Source organism: Coregonus lavaretus, assembly GCF_964263955.1.
Source record: "Coregonus lavaretus genome assembly, chromosome: 18".
Taxonomy (NCBI): domain Eukaryota; kingdom Metazoa; phylum Chordata; class Actinopteri; order Salmoniformes; family Salmonidae; genus Coregonus; species Coregonus lavaretus.
In genome coordinates, this window is record NC_140005.1 from 18,681,015 (window position 1) to 18,702,058 (window position 21,044).

Consider the following 21,044-nt stretch of genomic DNA (forward strand, 5'->3'; position numbering starts at 1 on the left):
ATAGGCGCGTGCTGTGTGTAATCAGCGCTCCAAACAAAGAGGGCCACAGCCCGAACGTCAGGCCGCGCGCACACAGTGCTGCTCGCACTATTACATCTGCACCCCTTTTCCAGGACACATCTCAAGTCCATGTATGGAATGTGATATGGATGTTATGTGCAACGATATAAAAAATAATAAAAATGTCTCTAAAAATCACTGTTTGCAAACTGTTTTTGCTTGATATTGCCCCATTCTTGTTGAAATAATTTGAAACATCCTTATCCTAGTATTCTTCATTTTGTGAAATATCAGTTGGCTTTCAAAATGTTATTCTAAACTTTAGGCTACATTTGGAATAAATTATTGTCTCTTGTCTCCTGTCTTCAAATCATGATTGGTTAAATTGATTTAATTAAGTCACTTTTAGTTTCATGTAGGAGGTTATGATAAAACACTTTGCATGTTTGAATTCTTTGAACATTTATTTCAAAAGGCAATGTAAATTAAGCAAACGTTCGTGTTGTGTTTTGTAGCCTACAAAGTCAAATTCAGGTTTTTTCAGAGAACTTATTGTCAGTTTTGTGCATACATTAAATGTAAATGTAAGCCTATGGAATTTTACAGCCATCAGGTTTAGGTTTAGTATGCTTACAAGGCCGATCATCCACAGTAGCCTACTGTAGGCCTATGCGAATATTATATGTCTGGTATGGTTGCCTGCGTTTCATCATAATTTCTTCAAATGAATGTGCATGCGCCACTTGACAGAGCGTGCGTTCTTTTTCTTTGCAGGCAAGAATGAATCTCCATCATCGGGTATTGTTCTCCTCATTTGCATAAAGCTGCTGTATGACCAAGTCAAATAATTACACAATCCTTAGCTGAGACATGCGCCTTTTGAATGGCTGGCTCTGGTCTGATGCGTTTTCACTTGCTTGAATGCAAACCGTTAGCTTTGTGGAATTCACATTTTGTCTCTCTGAAATTATGCATTTGGCAATGTCTTTGTAAATTGAACATTAACGAGTTTAAAGCAAGTTTTCCTTCCCTTATCAGGCCGTATTGTTTTAAACACTACAAATAATTAAAAAAAATATGTTAGGGCTATGCTACAGGCCAGTCACACTCACATAATAGGCCGGCTAACAGGTCATGCATTTGCCCTTATATGTATTTTGGCTATAGTCCGTGTTTTTTCGACAACGTTTCAGCTGGCACATTAAATCAGTCGTGGTTCGTGGGCTACACGCTTTGATGGCATTTTTAACAAGTTCCTCTTTCCCCGTGATAAATTCTAGAGCGCGTGTGCTGGTGAGGTGGCCTTGGTTTCGGCGGACGCATGTGCTTGTTTGCTCAGTGGCGCGTGCTGCCCTTCGCGAGGGGAAGCACTGAAGGATCGGGGCATCATTAGCATACAGCTGCATTCCATCCTTCTTTCCATCATAAATATACTTTATCGTTGGAGCCCTGAGCCCTACGCCCAACAGCACCCGGCCTGTTTTAAAGTTGGAAAGGTGATCTTCTCTCATAAATGTCAAATAACGTTTAGTGATGTGGGGAACCATTCATTTCCAGAGTTTCTGCTTGTTAGTGCTGTTCTTATGATTAGCTGGCGTATGCCTACTTAACAAAACATAATTCCGTAATGTGCTGCAAGTGGCAACTTTGAATAAATCACAGACAAAAGTAAAATGTCAAACATTGTCACTTTTTTACAGCATGATGATATAGGCCTAAAGCATTTACTCAGAAGTAACCTCTTTCTGATTTCATTCATGTCAGACTCAGCTCCCAGTCTGCCTATTTTATTGCGCCCCCTACAGGTGAAGTAAGGATGCAGAACTTGAAGAAAGGGTGATCACCCTGAATAACTGTTGGCTCCCTTTGATTCAAATACTTTTGATCCCTGAGATATCCATTTCAGATTTGTCCATTAGCCCACTGTCTGAATCTTACACACCCACATCTCGCTCAAATGCTCCAAGGATGTGACTTTAATTTGCACTCATCATGACATGGGCTCATGAATGGCATTGTCAATCAATGATTGTAATGGATGAGCTGTAGGGCCATGGTGCCTGTGTGTAATCTGATAAGAGGGAGGTTCCATTCAGCACCATGGACAGGGCCACTGAGGAATCTAGATTTAATCAGGGGCTGGGGTTTCTAAGAACCAAGGCAGCAAGGCTTCTAGCTTTTGTCTCCTTGCAAATTGACAATATGTCTGCAGACATTTGACCTATTAGATCCTAAAACAACAATTATAAAGTATTTTCAACAATATTTTACAATAATATAGATCTGAATTGTATATTGTGTATAGTCTCTCGCAGAATGCAACCGTCTGTATAGCCGACATTTTACAGCACAATAGTAGCTACCATATAGAAATTGTTCCCTGAAACATGATGTCTCCAAGCCCTGGGGCATATTACATTCACTAATCTAAAACGTCAGAGAGGTGCTCAGAAATCGCTCCAGTCTATTGGTTGTGTTCCGCCAGAGCCTTGTCACCAAGCATGCCCTGGAATGTTAAATGCTAATTCACCTCTGAGCCATGGAGGTGGAAAAAGTGATTGTTCTATCTGGGCTGATTAAAATGTGCTGCCCTGTCTCTCCCCTCAGTGTTCACCTCTGTCATTCCACACATTCATTTCTCTATTCATGAGCGAACAACAAAGAGCAGGCAGTGCAGCTGCTGTATTATAGATAATAAGGACAGCAGGCGCCAAGCTTCCCACTGCAGGTTTCCCCCTGCTCATTCAAATACCTGACAAGAGTTCTCTGAGACATAGCTGCACTATGGAGGTGCAGAGAGGGAAATTGAGGTACACGTGTGGAGGCACACATACATAGACACGCACACACACATAGAGACACACATGCACGCACGCACAAACACACACACATGTTCTTGTCTCTTGTGTAAGAACATGGTGAACTACATGGTGACCTACTGGATTTATTTTTAAATGACTGGATTTATTTTCCACTAAGAACAGAAAGTAAGGTGATCCCATGTCATAAACAACCAACCATAATGACTGTAGTGACTCAACGTACAGAAATGAAACCAGAAACATTGCTCAAATTGATTATTTTATGAGGTCACCATTATTTTGGTGAAACTGCTGAAGACAGATGCATCATCTAGAAAAACAAGATGGCCGCTCAGAAACCTAATGGGCCACATCCACCCTCGATTGACAAACAGAGCCCCAGAATCCATTCAGCTCTTCATCCTGCTTCTATTTTGTCCAGTGATCCAGGTTTCCATATAAAAATATATCCACCATTATCCCCTTTTATAACATGCAAGAGAATCAGGTCACAGCTTGATAGAATATACATTTACATAACATTTTTAGTAATTTAGCAGACACTGTTATCCAGAGCGACTTATAGGAGCAATTAGGGTTAAGTGCCTTGCTCAAGGGCACACGGTTGGACGAGTCCCAGAATCAGGAGGGAATAAGCAGGAAATCTGGAATCCTCCAATCAGAATTTCTGGAAAACCGTATATGTAAAATTCCCGGAATTTTACAACCCTATGTAGGATAGCCTGAGGTCAGTCAGTCCCATCCATGGAATTTACCCTGAGGTGATTATTATACTTACCTTTCTTCTCATCTGAATACTTAGCATTCATTTCTCATTATGATTTACAGGGGAAAACCCACTATCAAATCAGCCTAAAGGACTTTTGCAGCTGAGAAAAGTATAAATGTTTTATGTTAATTAAAGTTTGTACTAATGTATTCATGTGACTGTTTATTTAGCTGTTTTGTTATAAATCATTTGTAAATCTGTTCCAAAATTGTAATCCTTTGTTACTTCATTTATTTTTCAAGTAAGATGTTCTTGAATGCATGAGAAATGCAACAATAGATGAAATAATTTGACAGTCAGACATGTAAGCCAATCCTCACACATTCACACATAAACAAATGACCATGTGTGAAGAGTTTGCAATGTCACAGTTCCTAAACAAAGCTTTTCCAAAATTGAAACACTCCTCATTGGATGGCATAATTAGCATTCTGTCATAATTCTGCTGCTTCCTTGATTATTAAATGATCCCCCTAATTAGTCACTATAATAGGGTTAATCAGACTCTGCTCATCACACTTATTATTTTCTCTCAGAAAAAAGGAAAAAAGGATACTTAATTAATTATATCAGTCTTTTCATCAGCGAGGGTACCATCCCTCCCTTCGAAATTATTATCATGTTGTAAATGGAAGTAGGAGCAGGCCGGACCCAGACAAATTAATTAAGTCCTAATTATGCAGTGGGAGTTGGGAGCCGTTTGCATAATAAGCTAGATCAAATGAGATCAGTCATGGAGCGGCCTGTGGAGTTGCCACACTGACGCACCCGCCGGATGCTCCGAGGCCCCCTCTACCCCGCTACCCTTCTACCCCTACCTTTTTCACCACCAGCTTCCTCTGCATGGACTCTGTGACCCTGTAAAGACCCTGTAGAGACCCTGTAGAGACCCTGTAGAGACCCCGTAGAGACGCTGTAAAGACCCTGTAGAGATGCCTGTCAGGGAGCTAGGAGAGGTGTTGTGTGTTTACTCTGGTATTACCAGGGAACTTACTGGTTCAGCTAGTTGGGCTTCTGCTAGTATTAGGTAGGGTCAAATAACCTGGAGGATAGTATAGTTTAGTTTACATAATATGTGTTTCAATTTATCTTGAGTGGCTTGAGATCCTCCTTTAAAAACAATGCACTGTTCTGGGCACATAGTAGTGGACCTTTTTGTCCTACCTAATTGCAAACAACCTGAATGCATTTGGCAGAGGATTAAAAGACCTCCATCACCTCCCACTTATAACCTTTTGATGTTAAGAGTTATTGTTAAGAGATTGTTGCCCTATGTTGAGTGCACTGGGGGTCAGATTTGGCTGAAATAAACTCTGTATCTGTTAATTATGTGATTCATCACTGCTACACTGGGGGTCAGATTTGGCTGAAACAAACTCTGTATCTGTTAATTATGTGATTCATCACTGCTATTCTGTAGTGTATGGATTTAGGTTCCTTGAGCTGATTTGCCCCATACTAATCATGTGTTGTGTGATTGGAGTCCACAGCCATGCGTTGCCCTCCACAGCAATGCATTAATCAAATCAAGATCCTCCACTCTAGTTTTCTGTCCTTTCTATGTTTGTTTGTATACACCTTATCTAAATGGAAATTAAACTGCATTGCACTTCAGGGAGGATTAATCTGCATGTGAATGATGATTTGTGGTAGACAACACAGTGGTGAATATTTATTGGGATCTTTCACTTTTAATCATAGTGTTACATTTTTACATTTTAGTCATTGAGCAGACACTAATTTAGCAGGCTTACAGTGCTTTCATCTTAAGATATCTAGGTGAGACAACCACATTTCACAGTCATAATAAGTACATTTCTTCTCAATAAGGTAGCTATCAGCAAACAGTGTTATGGCATCATGTAGTTTAACTACCACAATTATCCATGTCATTCTCAACTGAGGACACAATCACGCACTCAATGGTGAAACAAATCATAGTTTACTAGAAAGCCGCTCTTCAAATGTATGTGATGACAATAATAGTGTAATTCTAAGAACATAGAATAGAGTGAAAGACAGAGACAATAGGCCAGCACAGTACTCTGTAGCTCAGCTGGTAGAGCACGGCGCTTGTAACGCCAAGGTAGTGGGTTCGATCCCCGGGACCACCCATACACAAAAAATGTATGCACGCATGACTGTAAGTCGCTTTGGATAAAAGCGTCTGCTAAATGGCATATTATTTTATTATAATACTCAGCTAAGGAAAATCATGTTAATGCTGTTGTATTGATGTGTTCCCCTTGTGTTCAGGAAAGCCTGTGGTGTCCAGGAGGACAGACAGCTATCCCAAGAGAGAAGTGGGGTTCCGTCCGGTGCCTTCTGATACTTCCTTCCAGGGCCAGCCAACTTGACCTGAGCACCATGCCTGGGACCACCGCTATTATCTGCCAATGACAGAAGCTCATTGTGAGAGTGTCTTTACCAAGAGATGAAGGGTCGACGATGCCCCCATCCATATCTGTCTGGGGGGCGATTGATTGTGACTTGGGGTAGGAGGGATTCCATTCTGATGACTGATGGAGGGGACCCCTTTGACTGTCAGCACATGATGAGCATATGCAGTGGTATGATGAGGGGTCAGGGCAGCTGGCGGGGCTAACAGGGGTTGGATGGGGGGGGGGGGGGGGGGGGGGGGGGGGGGGTTGCCGGTAGGGGTGCCTGGACAAAGCGCCCCAACCAACCCCCTGAGTCTATCAGCTACCCCATCCATCACCCGCTTGCCTTGTGATTAGCCTAGCGTCCGCTAATCATTTAATCATCAGAGGGATATAATGGTGGTGACAATAGATGCAGGCTGACAGTGAGGTCCTGCTAGGAGTGTCAGCCCAAGGGGCCCTAAGTGCCAGCAGGGAGCCGTATGCCAGCTGTGTGTGCCCCTGTGTGCTTTCTGCCTTGGGTTTCTGACTACTGAGAGTCAGTGTTCTGGCCACCACTGACGGTGCATGCATGGCCAGATGCTAGGTAATATTTGTGTTTGAACAGTGGTTAACGGTTACACAAGGAAGAGGTCTATTGAGTTTGGGTATTCTGAAATGAACACCTGCCTTGTTCAGTCCATGTAATCACTGATGAAGCATTGCAATGGTGTTCTTGTGTTTCACAAAAATACATATTTCATTGAAAATCTATTGCCATACACAACTTTAGGGGATTTAAAGAAAATTATATAAAGAAGATATCTAAATCTCATTACACATGGCAGTGTTGCAGTTTGTCTCCTCGTCCTCCAGTGCTCCCAGCAGTCTGCCAGTGAGAGTATGATATTAGTGTTAGGCTGCCCTTGGAAAGTTGTTAAACCCACCGGCCTGCTCCAGCAGCTTAGCACCCTAATCAGCCTGAGAGGCCTCATTATGACCAGCTCTGGAGCTCCACACGGAATATGGTGTTGCTGGTCAGGAATATGGTGTTGCTGGAAGGATGTAGTGAGATGACCTTGGGCTAGGAGTTTTTCCCAGCTACATGACTTACCTGACCAGAACAAACTCTTGGCTCTAGTCGCAAGTCAAGTGTGATTAATCTGTCTATAGTTGTGATATTATTATTATTATATAATAAACACACAAGTAAATATCTTTCAGTGTACGTAAATATATCACAGTCAATTATGTATTAAACTGATGCCTGTACAGGTAAACAATGAGTCAGTGAATGCAATTGTGGTGTGAAGGCACTACCAAACAGGGACAGTCTATTGCAGTGCTTGACCGGCAGGTAGCTTAGTGGTTAAGAGCGTAGTGCCAGTAACCGAAAGGTCGCTGGTTCTAATCCCCGAGCCGACTAGGTGAAACATCTGTCGATGTGCCCTTGAGCAAGGCACTTAACCCTAATTGCTCCTGTAAGTCGCTCTGGATAAGAGCGTCTGCTAAATGACTAAAATGTAAATGACCTGGGCACGAGCTCACCGTAACCGAGTACCGGCACCACTGATTTTCTACTGCTTTAGTTCCTACGCCTCTTATAGAATATTAGCTAAAGCGTATTGCAGCTAAATATAAACAGTACCAGCACTCAAAATGAATACTGGCACCTATTTCAGTCCAAGTCAAGCACTGGTCTATTGTAAAAACAGGAAATTGTGGAACCTTTTGAGAGGCTACCCAGCCAGCCAGGTGAGAGCAGGGTGAGGTTAGGAGCTCCAGGATCAGGATGCGGCAGGTAACCTGATCTGATGTTGACAGAGAGTGGACAGGTGCTCTGAGTCTGACTGAACCCAATTCATATGTGCTGCTAGTAGACACAGGTCATCCATTAGGCAACTAACTCAGAACTCTCCCTTCTGCCCTCCCTTACCAGTCTGGTTGCCATGATACCACATTACAGTAATGCAGGATGGCTTAAAAAGGAAAGGAATGCTCCATGTTTATTTACCTTATGTTCACATTGGAGAGTTCTCTGAAACATGAATAAGCAGAAAGACTGGACTGGACGGACACAACAACATAGGTTGAAACTGAAAATGGCTTGTTAGTCTCATGTTTCTAATAACTATTGTATCAACTTGATTCACTTATTTGTGATAGTTAAAGGGACAACCTCCCAGCACTTTAATATGTTTTGTTTGCTGCTCAATAGGCCAACAAATCAGTTATCATCATCCAATCATATTCAGATCCATCAAAAAAATAACCTGGTCTCAGAGCATTTCGTATTATTCTGTATGTAAAACCTAGATACTCCATTTAGTATGATATGTTACGTTTGGTATGGTTACATTAGACAGATGGTTACTTAAGGCAAAAACGAAAGTAGGGTGGTTGGTCGGGGTGGATGGGTAGACGTATAACGCGAACGCCTAGCAATCCATAGGTTGTGAGTTCAAATCTCATCATGGACAACTTTAGCGTTTTAGCTAATTAGCAACTTTTTATCTACTTACTGCTTTTTAGCTACTTTGCAACTACTTAGCATGTTAGCTAACCCTTCCGCTAACCCTAACCTTTACCCTTTTAGCTAACCCTTCCCCTTCCCCTAACCCTTTAACCTAACTTCTAAACTTAACCCTAACCCCTAGCCTAGCTAACGCTAGCGAGCTAGATAACGTTAGCCAGCTAGACAGAATTCGTAACATATCATAGGTTTTACAAATTCGTAACATATGGTACATTTTGCAAATTCTTAACATTTAAAACAAATTGTAATTCATAACATATCATACAAAATGGGTGATGGATATCCACAAATTAATACATACTACGCGAAACGTAACATATCATACTAAATGGAGTGTCTCGGATTTATGTAAAGAATAATACGAAATGCTCTGGGACCAGGTTGCAAAGAATATGTGGTCTTGATGGCATAAATAGTTGATGGGATAAACCTTGACAATTGTCCTGATCAAATGCGCTTCCCTCTCCTTCCATTAACAACCCCATGCCAAATAAAGGTTAACAGGCAGAGACGTGACATCTGCTGCGTCCTGATTGGCTGATGGGGATGCGATATGCTCACCTGTTATCCACACACCAGTGCATGGTAAACACTCCCAGTCCGATCTGTAGGAGAGCCCATCTGGTGCAGCGCATTAAAACCACCTCTTTAACAATGGCTTCTGGGAAGGGAAAAGGGCAGATTGTGCCACAACGCCCAATAAAAACAGGCTATGCATGACATTTAGTTCCTAATACAGGGCTTTAGCTCCACACGGGTTGCTCACTGTACACTGTCCTTTACCAATAAAAGACTGGCAATTTCAGAGAGTGTGGATTACTTTGTGTAAAACAGTCTGTTTTAGGCATGGATATCATATTTTTCTTTGTGGGGATGGGGGAAGATTATATAATTAAAGGCACTGAAGAGGATGATTCTCATGTTGCTGTCAAATAAACTTCAGATGAACTAATAGCCAATAGCCTTTGTTACAAGAAGGAGAATATCATCCTATTCTTCATTTAGAGTTGACCCATTCCGAAAATCTTATGGTACAATAACGTCAAATATTACTTTTAAGGGTATAATGACGGCATTTACCCAGGTGCACAGTGTGTGGTTTGTTGACAACTGAATTGCCAATAATGTGGTCCTATAGGCTGAATGTGGGCTCTATTTTACCAAACCTAACGCAAATCTAAACGCTGGCTACAGCGCTATAGGTCCAGGGGTGTGTCAGAAATAGTTTTGCTATTATCACAGCGGTTATTATGAGCGCAATAGTTGGCGGTGGTGCGAAACAGACGGGTTTTGATGAATAAACAAGTTGTAGGTGTGAGGAGGGCTTGGCCATGCACTGGCAAATCAAGGCGTTTCATGGCGTAGTGCCACAACTGGGAAGTCGGAAAGACTTCAGTGCGTTCAAGACAACTGGGAACTCGCAGTAAAATAACTAGCTTGGACTGGGAAAATCGCTTTGAATGGTCATCCAACTCGGAATTCCAAGTCAGAAACCAACTTTCCGACCTGAAGATCACTGACGTCATCATTGACGCCATGATTTGACCTCGTTGTTACCTTGAAAGGACCATAATACTGCCTGCTAGCGTTTGTCCCAAGTTCTGTAGGTTATTGACGGTCTTTGCGTTGCCATCAACTCCAATTCGGCTGGGGTCACGGAATATTGCAACCTGGACTCAGGGGTAGACATAACATAGTAAATGTAAATCCAGGACACTCCAATTAGTATGATATGTTACCTTTCATATGGTATGTATTAATTTGTGGATGTCCATCAATCATTCGTATGATATGTTACCAATTGCAATTGTTATGATATGTTACTAATTACAATGCGTACAATATCTTACAAATTGCAATTAGTACAATATTAAAACGTGTGATATGTAACGAATTCCAATTTGTTGTGGCTGATGTTAGCTAGGTGGCTAACGCTAATGTTAGCTAGGTGGCTAACCTTAGGTAGGCTAGGGGTTAGGGGTTAGCAGTTAAGGGTAGGGTTAAGGTTAAGGTTAGGGTTAAGGGAAGGGTTAGCTAACATGCTAAGTACAGTGCATTCGGAAAGTATTCAGACCCCTTGACTTTTTCCAGATTTTGTTAGGTTACAGCCTTATTCTAAAATTGATCAAATTGTTTTTTTTCCTCATCAATCTAAACACAATACCCCATAATGACAAAGCAAAAACAGGTTTTTATAAATGTTTGCTAATGTATAAAAATAAAAAACAGAAATACCTCATTTACGTAAGTATTCAGACCCTTTGCTATGAGGCTCAAAATTGAGCTCAGGAGCATCCTATTTCCATTGATCAATCTTGAGATGTTTCTACAACTTGATTGGAGTCCACCTGTGGTCAATTCAATTGATTGGGCATGACTTGGAACAGCACACACCTGTCTATATAAGGTCCCACAGTTGACAGTGCATGTCAGAGCAAAAACCAAGCCATGAGGTCGAAGGAATTGTCCGTAGAACTTCGAGACAGGATTGTGTCAAGGCACAGATCTGGGGAAGGGTACCAAAACATTTCTGCAGCACTGAAGGTCCCCAAGAACACAGTGGCCTCCATCATTCTTAAATGGAAGAAGTTTGGAACCACCAAGACTCTTCCTAGAGCTGTCTTAAATATCTACTCCAGTGCATACTGAAATTGGCACTTTGGCACACGTTTTAAGAACAAACCTCAGATATTGCCACCCCTTCCACCTCAGCATAAGTAAGCTCATTAAAGACAAGTAAATTACCAATCCTGGCGCTAGGGTTTGAGAATAAGAGTGCCGGCTTTAAAGGTGCTAAAATTCTAATAGTTTGCCTAATTTCAGTTTATGTGACAAAATAAGCAAGCAATAGTGTAGAGAATCAATAACCAAAAATATTGTCTTTTCAGCTGTTTGACGCTGGTGTACAAAACCGAAAGTAAAAGACGTTTAAAAAAAACGTTTGAACAGGAAGCATAGAAATAGCTCTCATATAACAGATCTAACACTTCTTAGGCTTGCTTTCAATGAGAATGACAGATCTATAACTCCCATTTCAATTTGAAATGGTCATGTCACTCAAAAAGTTACATATTGCAGCTTTAACAGTTCAAAATTGCAATCTAGCATGCGTTTGACAATTGTGCTGGCTTAACACCAGCTGAAAATAGATCCCTTTATGTCAAATAGAAGTCTGGGGAATTGTACCAAAGACTTGTGAAGACGTTGCCATTGCAGAACTGTGTCCTCTTGTGTTAGATTTTTTTTCAGAAAAAGAAAAGGTTCAATGTGTGTAGATGTTGGACAAAATAATGATCACTGTTCGGTCAGTATACGTTGTACAATCAAATTCTAAAGTTAAATATCACACAACTAATTTCATCCTCATCTAATGGTAAATCTAATCCTAAACCTTTGCACGTAGGCTAAGCCACCCATGTCCACTTAGTTTCCTCCCTGTCTGATACGACAGCTTCCTGTATTTAGATGGGTTAAAACTCACACACACAGAGCTGTACATTTCAGGGTAGAGAAACACACTGTAACATTCAGATACACACAAACCAAGATAACAGAGATGGCCTTGTCTGTCAGTGAAGGGGATTCTGAAATCATTGAGGTTGAAACAAACCTTTCTGAGGATCTAGCAAACTCAAATCAAATCAAATCAAATCAAATTTTATTGGTCACATGCGCCGAATACAACAGGTGCAGACATTACAGTGAAATGCTTACTTACAGCCCTTAACCAACAGTGCATTTATTTTAAACAAAAAAGTAAGAATAAAACCACAACAAAAAAAGTGTTGAGAAAAAAAGAGCAGAAGTAAAATAAAGTGACAGTAGGGAGGCTATATATACAGTAAAATAAAGTGACAGTAGGGAGGCTATATATACAGGGGGGTACCGTTGCAGAGTCAATGTGCGGGGGCACCGGCTAGTTGAGGTAGTTGAGGTAATATGTACATGTGGGTAGAGTTAAAGTGACTATGCATAAATACTTACTTAACAGAGTAGCAGCAGCGTAAAAAGGATGGGGTGGGGGGGCAGTGCAAATAGTCCGGGTAGCCATGATTAGCTGTTCAGGAGTCTTATGGCTTGGGGGTAGAAGCTGTTGAGAAGTCTTTTGGACCTAGACTTGGCACTCCGGTACCGCTTGCCGTGCGGTAGCAGAGAGAACAGTCTATGACTAGGGTGGCTGGAGTCTTTGACAATTTTGAGGGCCTTCCTCTGACACCGCCTGGTATAGAGGTCCTGGATGGCAGGGAGCTTTGCCCCAGTGATGTACTGGGCCGTACGCACTACCCTCTGTAGTGCCTTGCGGTCAGAGGCCAAGCAGTTGCCATACCAGGCGGTGATGCAACCAGTCAGGATGCTCTCGATGGTGCAGCTGTAGAATTTTTTGAGGATCTGAGGACCCATGCCAAATCTTTTTAGTCTCCTGAGGGGGAATAGGCTTTGTCGTGCCCTCTTCACGACTGTCTTGGTGTGTTTGGACCATGATAGTTCGTTGGTGATGTGGACACCAAGGAACTTGAAGCTCTCAACCTGTTCCACTACAGCCCCGTCGATGAGAATGGGGGCGTGCTCAGTCCTCTTTTTTTTCCTGTAGTCCACAATCATCTCCTTTGTCTTGGTCACGTTGAGGGAGAGGTTGTTGTCCTGGCACCACACGGCCAGATCTCTGACCTCCTCCCTATAGGCTGTCTCATCGTTGTCGGTGATCAGGCCTACCACTGTTGTGTCGTCGGCAAACTTAATGATGGTGTTGGAGTCGTGCCTGGCCATGCAGTCATGGGTGAACAGAGAGTACAGGAGGGGACTGAGCACGCACCCCTGAGGGGCCCCCGTGTTGAGGATCAGTGTGGCAGATGTGTTGTTACCTACCCTTACCACCTGGGGGCGGCCCGTCAGGAAGTCCAGGATCCAGTTGCAGAGGGAGGTGTTTAGTCCCAGGATCCTTAGCTTAGTGATGAGCTTAGAGGGCACTATGGTGTTGAATGCTGAGCTGTAGTCAATGAATAGCATTCTCACGTAGGTGTTCCTCTTGTCTAGGTGGGAAAGGGCAGTGTGGAGTGCGATAGAGATTGCATCATCTGTGGATCTGTTGGGGCGGTATGCAAATTGGAGTGGGTCTAGGGTTTCTGGGATTATGCTGTTGATGTGAGCCATGACCAGTCTTTCAAAGCACTTCATTGCTACAGACGTCAGTGCTACGGGTCGGTAGTCATTTAGGCAGGTTATCTTAGAGTTCTTGGGCACGGGGACTATGGTGGTCTGCTTGAAACATGTTGGTATTACAGACTCAGTCAGGGACATGTTGAAAATGTCAGTGAAGACACTTGCCAGTTGGTCAGCACATGCTCGGAGTACACGTCCTGGTAATCCGTCTGGCCCTGCGGCCTTGTGAATGTTGACCTGCTTAAAAGTCTTACTCACATCGGCTACGGAGAGCGTGATCACATAGTCGTCCGGAACAGCTGGTGCTCTCATGCATGCTTCAGTGTTGCTTGCCTCGAAGCGAGCATAGAAGTGGTTTAGCTCGTCTGGTAGGCTTGTGTCACTGGGCAGCTCGCGGCTGTGCTTCCCTTTGTAGTCTGTAATAGTTTTCAAGCCCTGCCACATCCGACGAGCGTCAGAGCCAGTGTAGTATGATTCAATCTTAGACCTGTATTGACTCTTTGCCTGTTTGATGGTTCGTCGGAGGTCATAGCGGGATTTCTTATAAGCGTCCGGGTTAGAGTCCCGTTCCTTGAAGGCGGCAGCTCTACCCTTTAGCTCAGTGCGGATGTTTCCTGTAATCCATGGTTTCTGGTTGGGGTATGTACGTACGGTCACTGTGGGGACGACATCATCGATGCACTTATTGATGAAGCCAGTGACTGATGTGGTGTACTCCTCAATGCTGTCTGAAGAATCCCGGAACATGTTCCAGTCTGTGCTAGCAAAACAGTCCTGTAGCTTAGCATCTGCGTCATCTGACCACTTTTTTATTAACCGAATCACTGGTGCTTCCTGCTTCAGTTTTTGCTTATAAGCAGGAATCAGGAGGATAGAGTTATGGTCAGATTTGCCAAATGGAGGGCGAGGGAGAGCTTTGTATGCGTCTCTGTGTGTGGAGTAAAGGTGGTCTAGAGTTTTTTTCCTTCTGGTTGCACATTTAACATGCTGGTAGAAATTAGGTAGAACGGATTTAAGTTTCCCTGCATTAAAGTCCCCGGCTACTAGGAGCGCTGCATCTGGATGAGCGTTTTCCTGTTGATTAATGGCCTTGTACAACTCATTCAGTGCAATCTTAATGCCAGCATTGGTTTGTGGTGGTAAATAGACAGCTATGAAAAATATAGATGAAAACTCTCTTGGTAAATAGTGTGGTCTACAGCTTATCATAAGATATTCTACCTCATGCGAGCAAAACCTCGAGACTTCCTTAGTATTTGATTTTGTGCACCAGCTGTTGTTTACAAATATACACAGACCGCCGCCCCTTGTCTTACCGGAGTCTGCCGTTCTGTCCTGTCGATGTAGCGTATAGCCTGCTAGCTGAATGTTATCATTGTTGTCGTTCAGCCACGACTCCGTGAAACATAAGATATTACAGTTTTTAATGTCCCGTTGGTAGGATAACCGTAATCTTAAATCGTCAATTTTATTCTCAAAAGATTGAACGTTGGCTAATAGGATTGATGGGAGAGGCAGTTTACTCGCTCGCCGTCAGATCCTTACAAGGCACCCGGATCTGCGTCCACGATATCTCCGTCTCTTCCTCACGCGAATGACGGGGATCTGGGCCTTGTAGGGTGTCTGTAGGATATCCTTCGCGAACGCCTCGTTGAAGAAAAATTATTCGTCCAATGCGAGGTGAGTAATCGCTGTCCTGATATCCAGAAGCTCTCTTTGGTTATAAGAGACGATGGCAGAAACATTATGTACAAAATAAATTACAAATAACGCGGAAAAACACACATAATAGTACAATTGGTTAGAGGGCTGTAAAACGGCAGCCATCTTCTCCGGCGCTGTCCTATCTGTAGTCAACTATGTCAATATGAAGACAAACACAGCAAAAAAACAGAGGCAGTCCAAAAATCAGGTAAGAGAGCAAATTGCACTGTAACCTACACATTTGTGTTTGTTAGATGCTAAGGTGGGAAGGTGAAATATTTGGATCCCCAAAGATTTCTTGCTATAGAAGGTCCAGATTCCCTAGCATTGGAAAATGGATGTGGGTTGTCAGTAAAAATTAAAGTCCTGGACTAAAAAGGAGAATATCCTTTGTTTTTTAGGTGAAATACTAGGCATAATCTGGGTCCGGGAAACCGGACCTATGAGTTTTTGAAGTCAGTAATTCCACTCCAACCATGTTCACTGATGCAGGGCATTGTCCTCAAATGGCACCATATCCCCTATGTAGTGCACTACTTCTGACCCAAGCCCTATGGGCCCTGGTAAAAAGTAGTGCAAAATTAAAAGATACAGATTCATTAAGCAGGACAATAACGTGGAATGTAACCTTTCTGAGGTTCTCAAATGATAAGCATGTGTTCTATCCACTGATTAAATAAGAAACCCACAGCTTCTTGCAGCAAACTCAACCACAGCTTCTCTGTCTTATTCCAGCTAACATCTTAGAGGAACAGATAAAATGGTCAGAGACCAGTTACAACAACCTGACTAAAGAGAGAGACAGGATTCTGTTTGAGCTGGGTGAATAATACATTGTCAAGTGTGTGCATGTCAGTGTCCATTTTGTCAACGGAAATAGTGACGAAAATATTATTCAAGCACCTATTTTTCAGTGGCAATTGACAAGACGATAACTGACTAAATAGACACAGAGAAACTATAACTAAACTAAAATGATTTGATGCAGACAATTACATTGATGGAAGTTACAATATATCTGCAATATTAAAGCTGCTCTACCCCCTACAAAAATATAAATAAAAAATAATTTTTAAAAATACGATGATATTTCATTTGAGTTTACGAAAACGAGACGAGACTAAATTATCTCTGTGACTAAAATCGGACTAGTAAGTGGACTGAACAGAGTTTTTGCAGAGATTGAGATCTTTTCAGTGTTATTTGCAATCTGGCGCCAACAAATCATTGATGCAAATAAGGCAACAGCCATGGTTGCTTCGTCCCTCAACAAGCGATTGTTTACAGACGTCTCGTTGCTGAAGCTCCAGTAGCCTGGCGTCGTTGATCAATCAAATCTAAACTATTCGGTTTCACCAAAATAAAGTTTTCAGTCAACAGAGGCATAGTCAATATTTCTAGGAACAATACTTACGATTCGGTGTGATGAATGTGTCCTTTGAGGTCAAATAAGCGTTTAAAACACATTTTTATCCAGGATTTCCAGTTTTCTGCCTGTAGAAGTGGGAGATTACATGGTAGTTTACTGTCGTGTGACTGCCTACAATGGATTATAATGGCAGCCCATTGGCGGAAAATGGGAGACCCTGGATAAAAACGTGTTTTAAACGCTTATTTGATAACGAAGGACACATTTGCTAGCTAGTGGCTATGTGAGTAAAATATGTAATTGGTCGTGTGCGAACTGATCATTCATTACATAGTCACCTCACTCAAAAGTTTCCTATTTTCTGGGCAGCTAAAACCATGATTTGGTCAAACAGTAAAGTGCATTATCTCCATGATTCCTGTAATGATAGTGTCTGCCCAGCCCCTGGGCCTGTTCCGCTGGGGCCTGCTGCTGTGATGAGCGAGCCACTTCATCTGCGCTCCAGGAGAGAGAGCGTATAATTATAGAACATTATTTTCTAAATCCAGTTGTGGGAAATAGGCCTACAGTGCCTTCAGAAAGTATTCACGCCCCTTGACTTTTTACACATTTTGTTGTGTTACAGCCTGAATTTAAAATGGATTTTGTGTCACTGGCCTACACACATTACACATTATGTCAAAGTGGAATTATGTTTTGAGAAGTTTTAATTAATAAAAAATGAAAGGTTGAAATGTCTTGAGTCACCAAGTATTCAACCCCTTTGTTATGGCAAGCCTAAATAAGTTCAGGAGTAAAAATTTGCTTAACAAGTCAAATAATAAGTTGCATGGACTCACTTGAATGACTACCTCGTCTCTATACCCCACACATACAATTGTCTGTAAGGTCCCTCAGTCGAGCAGTGAATTTCAAACACAGATTCAACCACAAAGACCAGGGAGGTTTTCCAATACCTCGCAAAGAAGGGCACCAATTGGTGGATGGGTAAAAAAAAAAAGCAGTCATTGAATATCCCTTTGAGCATAGTGAAGTTATTAATTATACTTTGGATGGTGTATCAATACACCCAGTCAGTTGCCGGAGAGGAAGCCAATGGTGACTTTAAAACAGTTACAGAGTTTGCTGGCTGGGTAACACTTTACTTGACACCCAGCGTCGTAACCTGTTGTGACAGATATTGCATTATTTTATGGCTGGTTATGACACCTACATAAGGGGGTCAAAACCCACAAAACCAGTATGTTTATGTTATATAACACCTACCCCCAATGCTCTATTGCTGATGACTGGGATGAATGCAGGAGCAGATTTTGGGAGCAGGACAAGACACCCTCTTTTTGACTGATGACTAACATAAGGGCATGTATGTGATAGGCCTATCTGGCTTATATGATTATGATGGTTATAATGCTTCTTGTAAGGGTCATAAAGTGTATTTTCTTAGTCCAAGTAAAGTGACACAGGATGGTCATAAAGCTTCATGACAGTGTCATAAAGTGTATTTTCTGCAACTTATTTAAAATGTAATGAAAAAAAACATGAATGGAAATAATTAATTACAACAAAGGACTTAAGTAACAAACTCTCAAATGAAAGGAAACGTCTTGGCAGGGGAAAAAAATACATTTGAATAAATGTGGGTTTTGACACTCTTATGTAGGTGTCAACCAGCCATAAAATAATGCAATATATATTTATTTTACCTTTATTTAACAAGGCAAGTCAGTTAAGAACAAATTCTTATTTACAATGACGGCCTACACCGGCCAAACCCGGACGACGCTGGGCCAATTGTGCGCCGCCCTATTGGACTCCCAATCACGGCCGGTTGTGATACAGCCTGGAATCGAACCAGGGGGTCTGTAGTGACGCCTCAAGCACTGAGATGCAGTGCCTTAGACCGCTGCGCCACTTGGGAGCCCATATGTCACAACAGGTGTAAATATATGGGTCATGACAGTATTATGACCATATTATGACAGGTTATGACATGTTATGTCAGCTGTTGTGTCATATTATGACATGATTATGACCGGGGGGGGTGACGCGGGATGTTCCCCAATGCTGGAAGGGGGGCCGTGACTGAAAACGTTTGGGAACCCCTGGCCTAAATCATTTTTTCTATTGCGTGATGCCGTGGAAAGAAATTGGTGCGACCAAATCATGGGCTCATGCCACAAACTGAAAAAGTTGGTGGCACTGGGGAAAATGTTAGAGACCTGTCAAGGGATGTGATTTTTAATCTAGAGTAACAACTAATTTGGCTGTTGGGAAGAGAATCATGCAATAGAATGTTATGCAGAAAAATATGTTGGTAGGACAAGGCTATGTACTGTATGTTTGTGCAAATAGAAGTCAGTGATTTATGTTTACTATAGGCTAATGAGGCAATAAAAATGTGATGTCACTAAAATATGACTAAAAGAAAGGGCATTAAGCTAGTTGACTAAAATGGCCCACTGTTTTTGTCATTTTGACAATAACTAGACTGAATCATTATTCAAATGACAAAAATGTGACTTAATTATAAAACAAAATGAGTAAGACTAGACTAAATAAATAAAAATTGTGCCAAAATTAACACTGGTGTGTGTTGGATCAGCTAATAGTGCATGCACACTCCAATTGGTAGAAAGTATGTCACATGTTTTCTCCTCATCTCTGTCTGAAAGAATGGAGGAAGTTTAACTCCAGCTGGTACTACATCTCCAACGAGTATAAAACTTGGGAAGACAGCAGACAGGACTGTCTGAAGAGAGGAACGGACCTGGCAGTCATAAACAGCAAAGAGGAACAAGTGAGTGAGAGAGAGAGAGAGAGAGAGAGAGAGAGAGAGAGAGAGAGAGAGAGAGAGAGAGAGAGAGAGAGAGAGAGAGAGAGAGAGAGAGAGAGAGAGAGAGAGAGAGAGAGAGAGAGAGAGAGAGAGAGAGAGAGAGAGAGAGAGAGAGAGAGAGAGAGAGAGAGAGAGAGAGAGAGAGAGAGAGAGAGAGAGAGAGAGAGAGAGAGAGAGAGAGAGAGAGAGAGAGAGAGAGAGAGAGAGAGATTGCCTGCCTGCCTGTTGTCAGTTCAGACCCTGGCCTTCAGATTCACACCCATGTTGTTCTTTAAAGTTGGTATTTATCCTTTTTATTTCCCTGCATTTGTTGTAACTTTATCTCTGTGGTCTGTTCTGTGTGTCTGTGGTCTTGAGGGCCTGGAACATGTGAGCAAGGTGCATAATACAGATTTCACAGACAGTGCTCTGCTCAAGACATGGAGACTAGAGATTAGTGTGAGAGTCAGACATTGAATGATGTGCAGTAGTGAAGGTTTTTATTTGATGGGAAAAGAGGAGTGGAAAAGGAGAGGAAATCTCTGAGGAGGAGAGATAGAGAGAACAAGAGCCAGGAACACAGAGAGAGAGAGAGAGAGAGAGAGAGAGAGAGAGAGAGAGAGAGAGAGAGAGAGAGAGAGAGAGAGAGAGAGAGAGAGAGAGAGAGAGAGAGAGAGAGAGAGAGAGAGAGAGAGAGAGAGAGAGAGAGAGAGAGAGAGAGAGAGATTGCCTGCCTGCCTGTTGTCAGTTCAGACTTTCAAGATTCAAACCAATGATTCTCAGGCATTGATTCTCACTGCATTCAGTGAAGTTTTATCATGACGTAACTGTTGCTTTCTTTCTTCCAAGGTGTTTATCAGTCAACTGAACACCAAGCCCTGGATTGGTCTGACTGACAAGGATTCTGAGGGGACCTGGAAATGGGTGGACGGAACCCCACTGACCACAGCGTAAGAGATAGTAACCTTTTCTCATAACATCATTAAAAAAATAAAAGTTGTACAATCGCTTGACCAGACTCCGGCACAGTCAAAGTCTTTTTGGCACAGTCAAAGTCTTTTTAACACATGATTTGGGATGAGTTGAAATGTAATCATTGTATGGTTTGTAGGTTCTGGTTTACTGAAGAGCCTAATGATGGAGCTGTGAATGGAGAGGACTGTGTCAGCCTTTATTACCATACCGAGTCTGTGCTGAAGAACTGGAATGACCTAGCATGTAACACAGAGTTGATGTGGATCTGTGAGATTGTAAATGGCTCATCCACACACATTCTGTAAATACACACATGCAGGGAGACACACACACACATACACTACACACACATACACTCACTCACACGCACAGCTTTGTTTTCGTGAATTATCAGGACTTTCTAGGAAGTAAAAATGTATATACACCCTTAGAGATAGCGTTTTACAATACATGTATTCTTATTTGTTGTTTTTAATACATTAATTACAAATGTGATTTGGCATTTTAAGTATTTGCTTTACTGTTATTAGCCAT

At 42.1% G+C, this 21,044-nt stretch overlaps 1 protein-coding gene across 1 annotated transcript; it reads left to right on the forward strand.

Moving 5' to 3' along the window:
* Positions 1 to 15,904: 15,904 nt before the first annotated feature.
* On the forward strand, positions 15,905 to 21,005 carry LOC311145340 (C-type lectin domain family 4 member E-like; the record flags this gene model as incomplete). The annotated part of the gene is made up of 5 exons (XM_084181566.1): positions 15,905 to 15,914; positions 16,087 to 16,173; positions 19,396 to 19,520; positions 20,385 to 20,485; positions 20,647 to 21,005. The coding sequence occupies 5 exons, from the start codon at positions 15,905 to 15,907 to the stop codon at positions 20,813 to 20,815; spliced, it is 492 nt and encodes a 163-aa protein (XP_084037692.1). The 3' UTR covers positions 20,816 to 21,005.
* Positions 21,006 to 21,044: the final 39 nt, after the last annotated feature.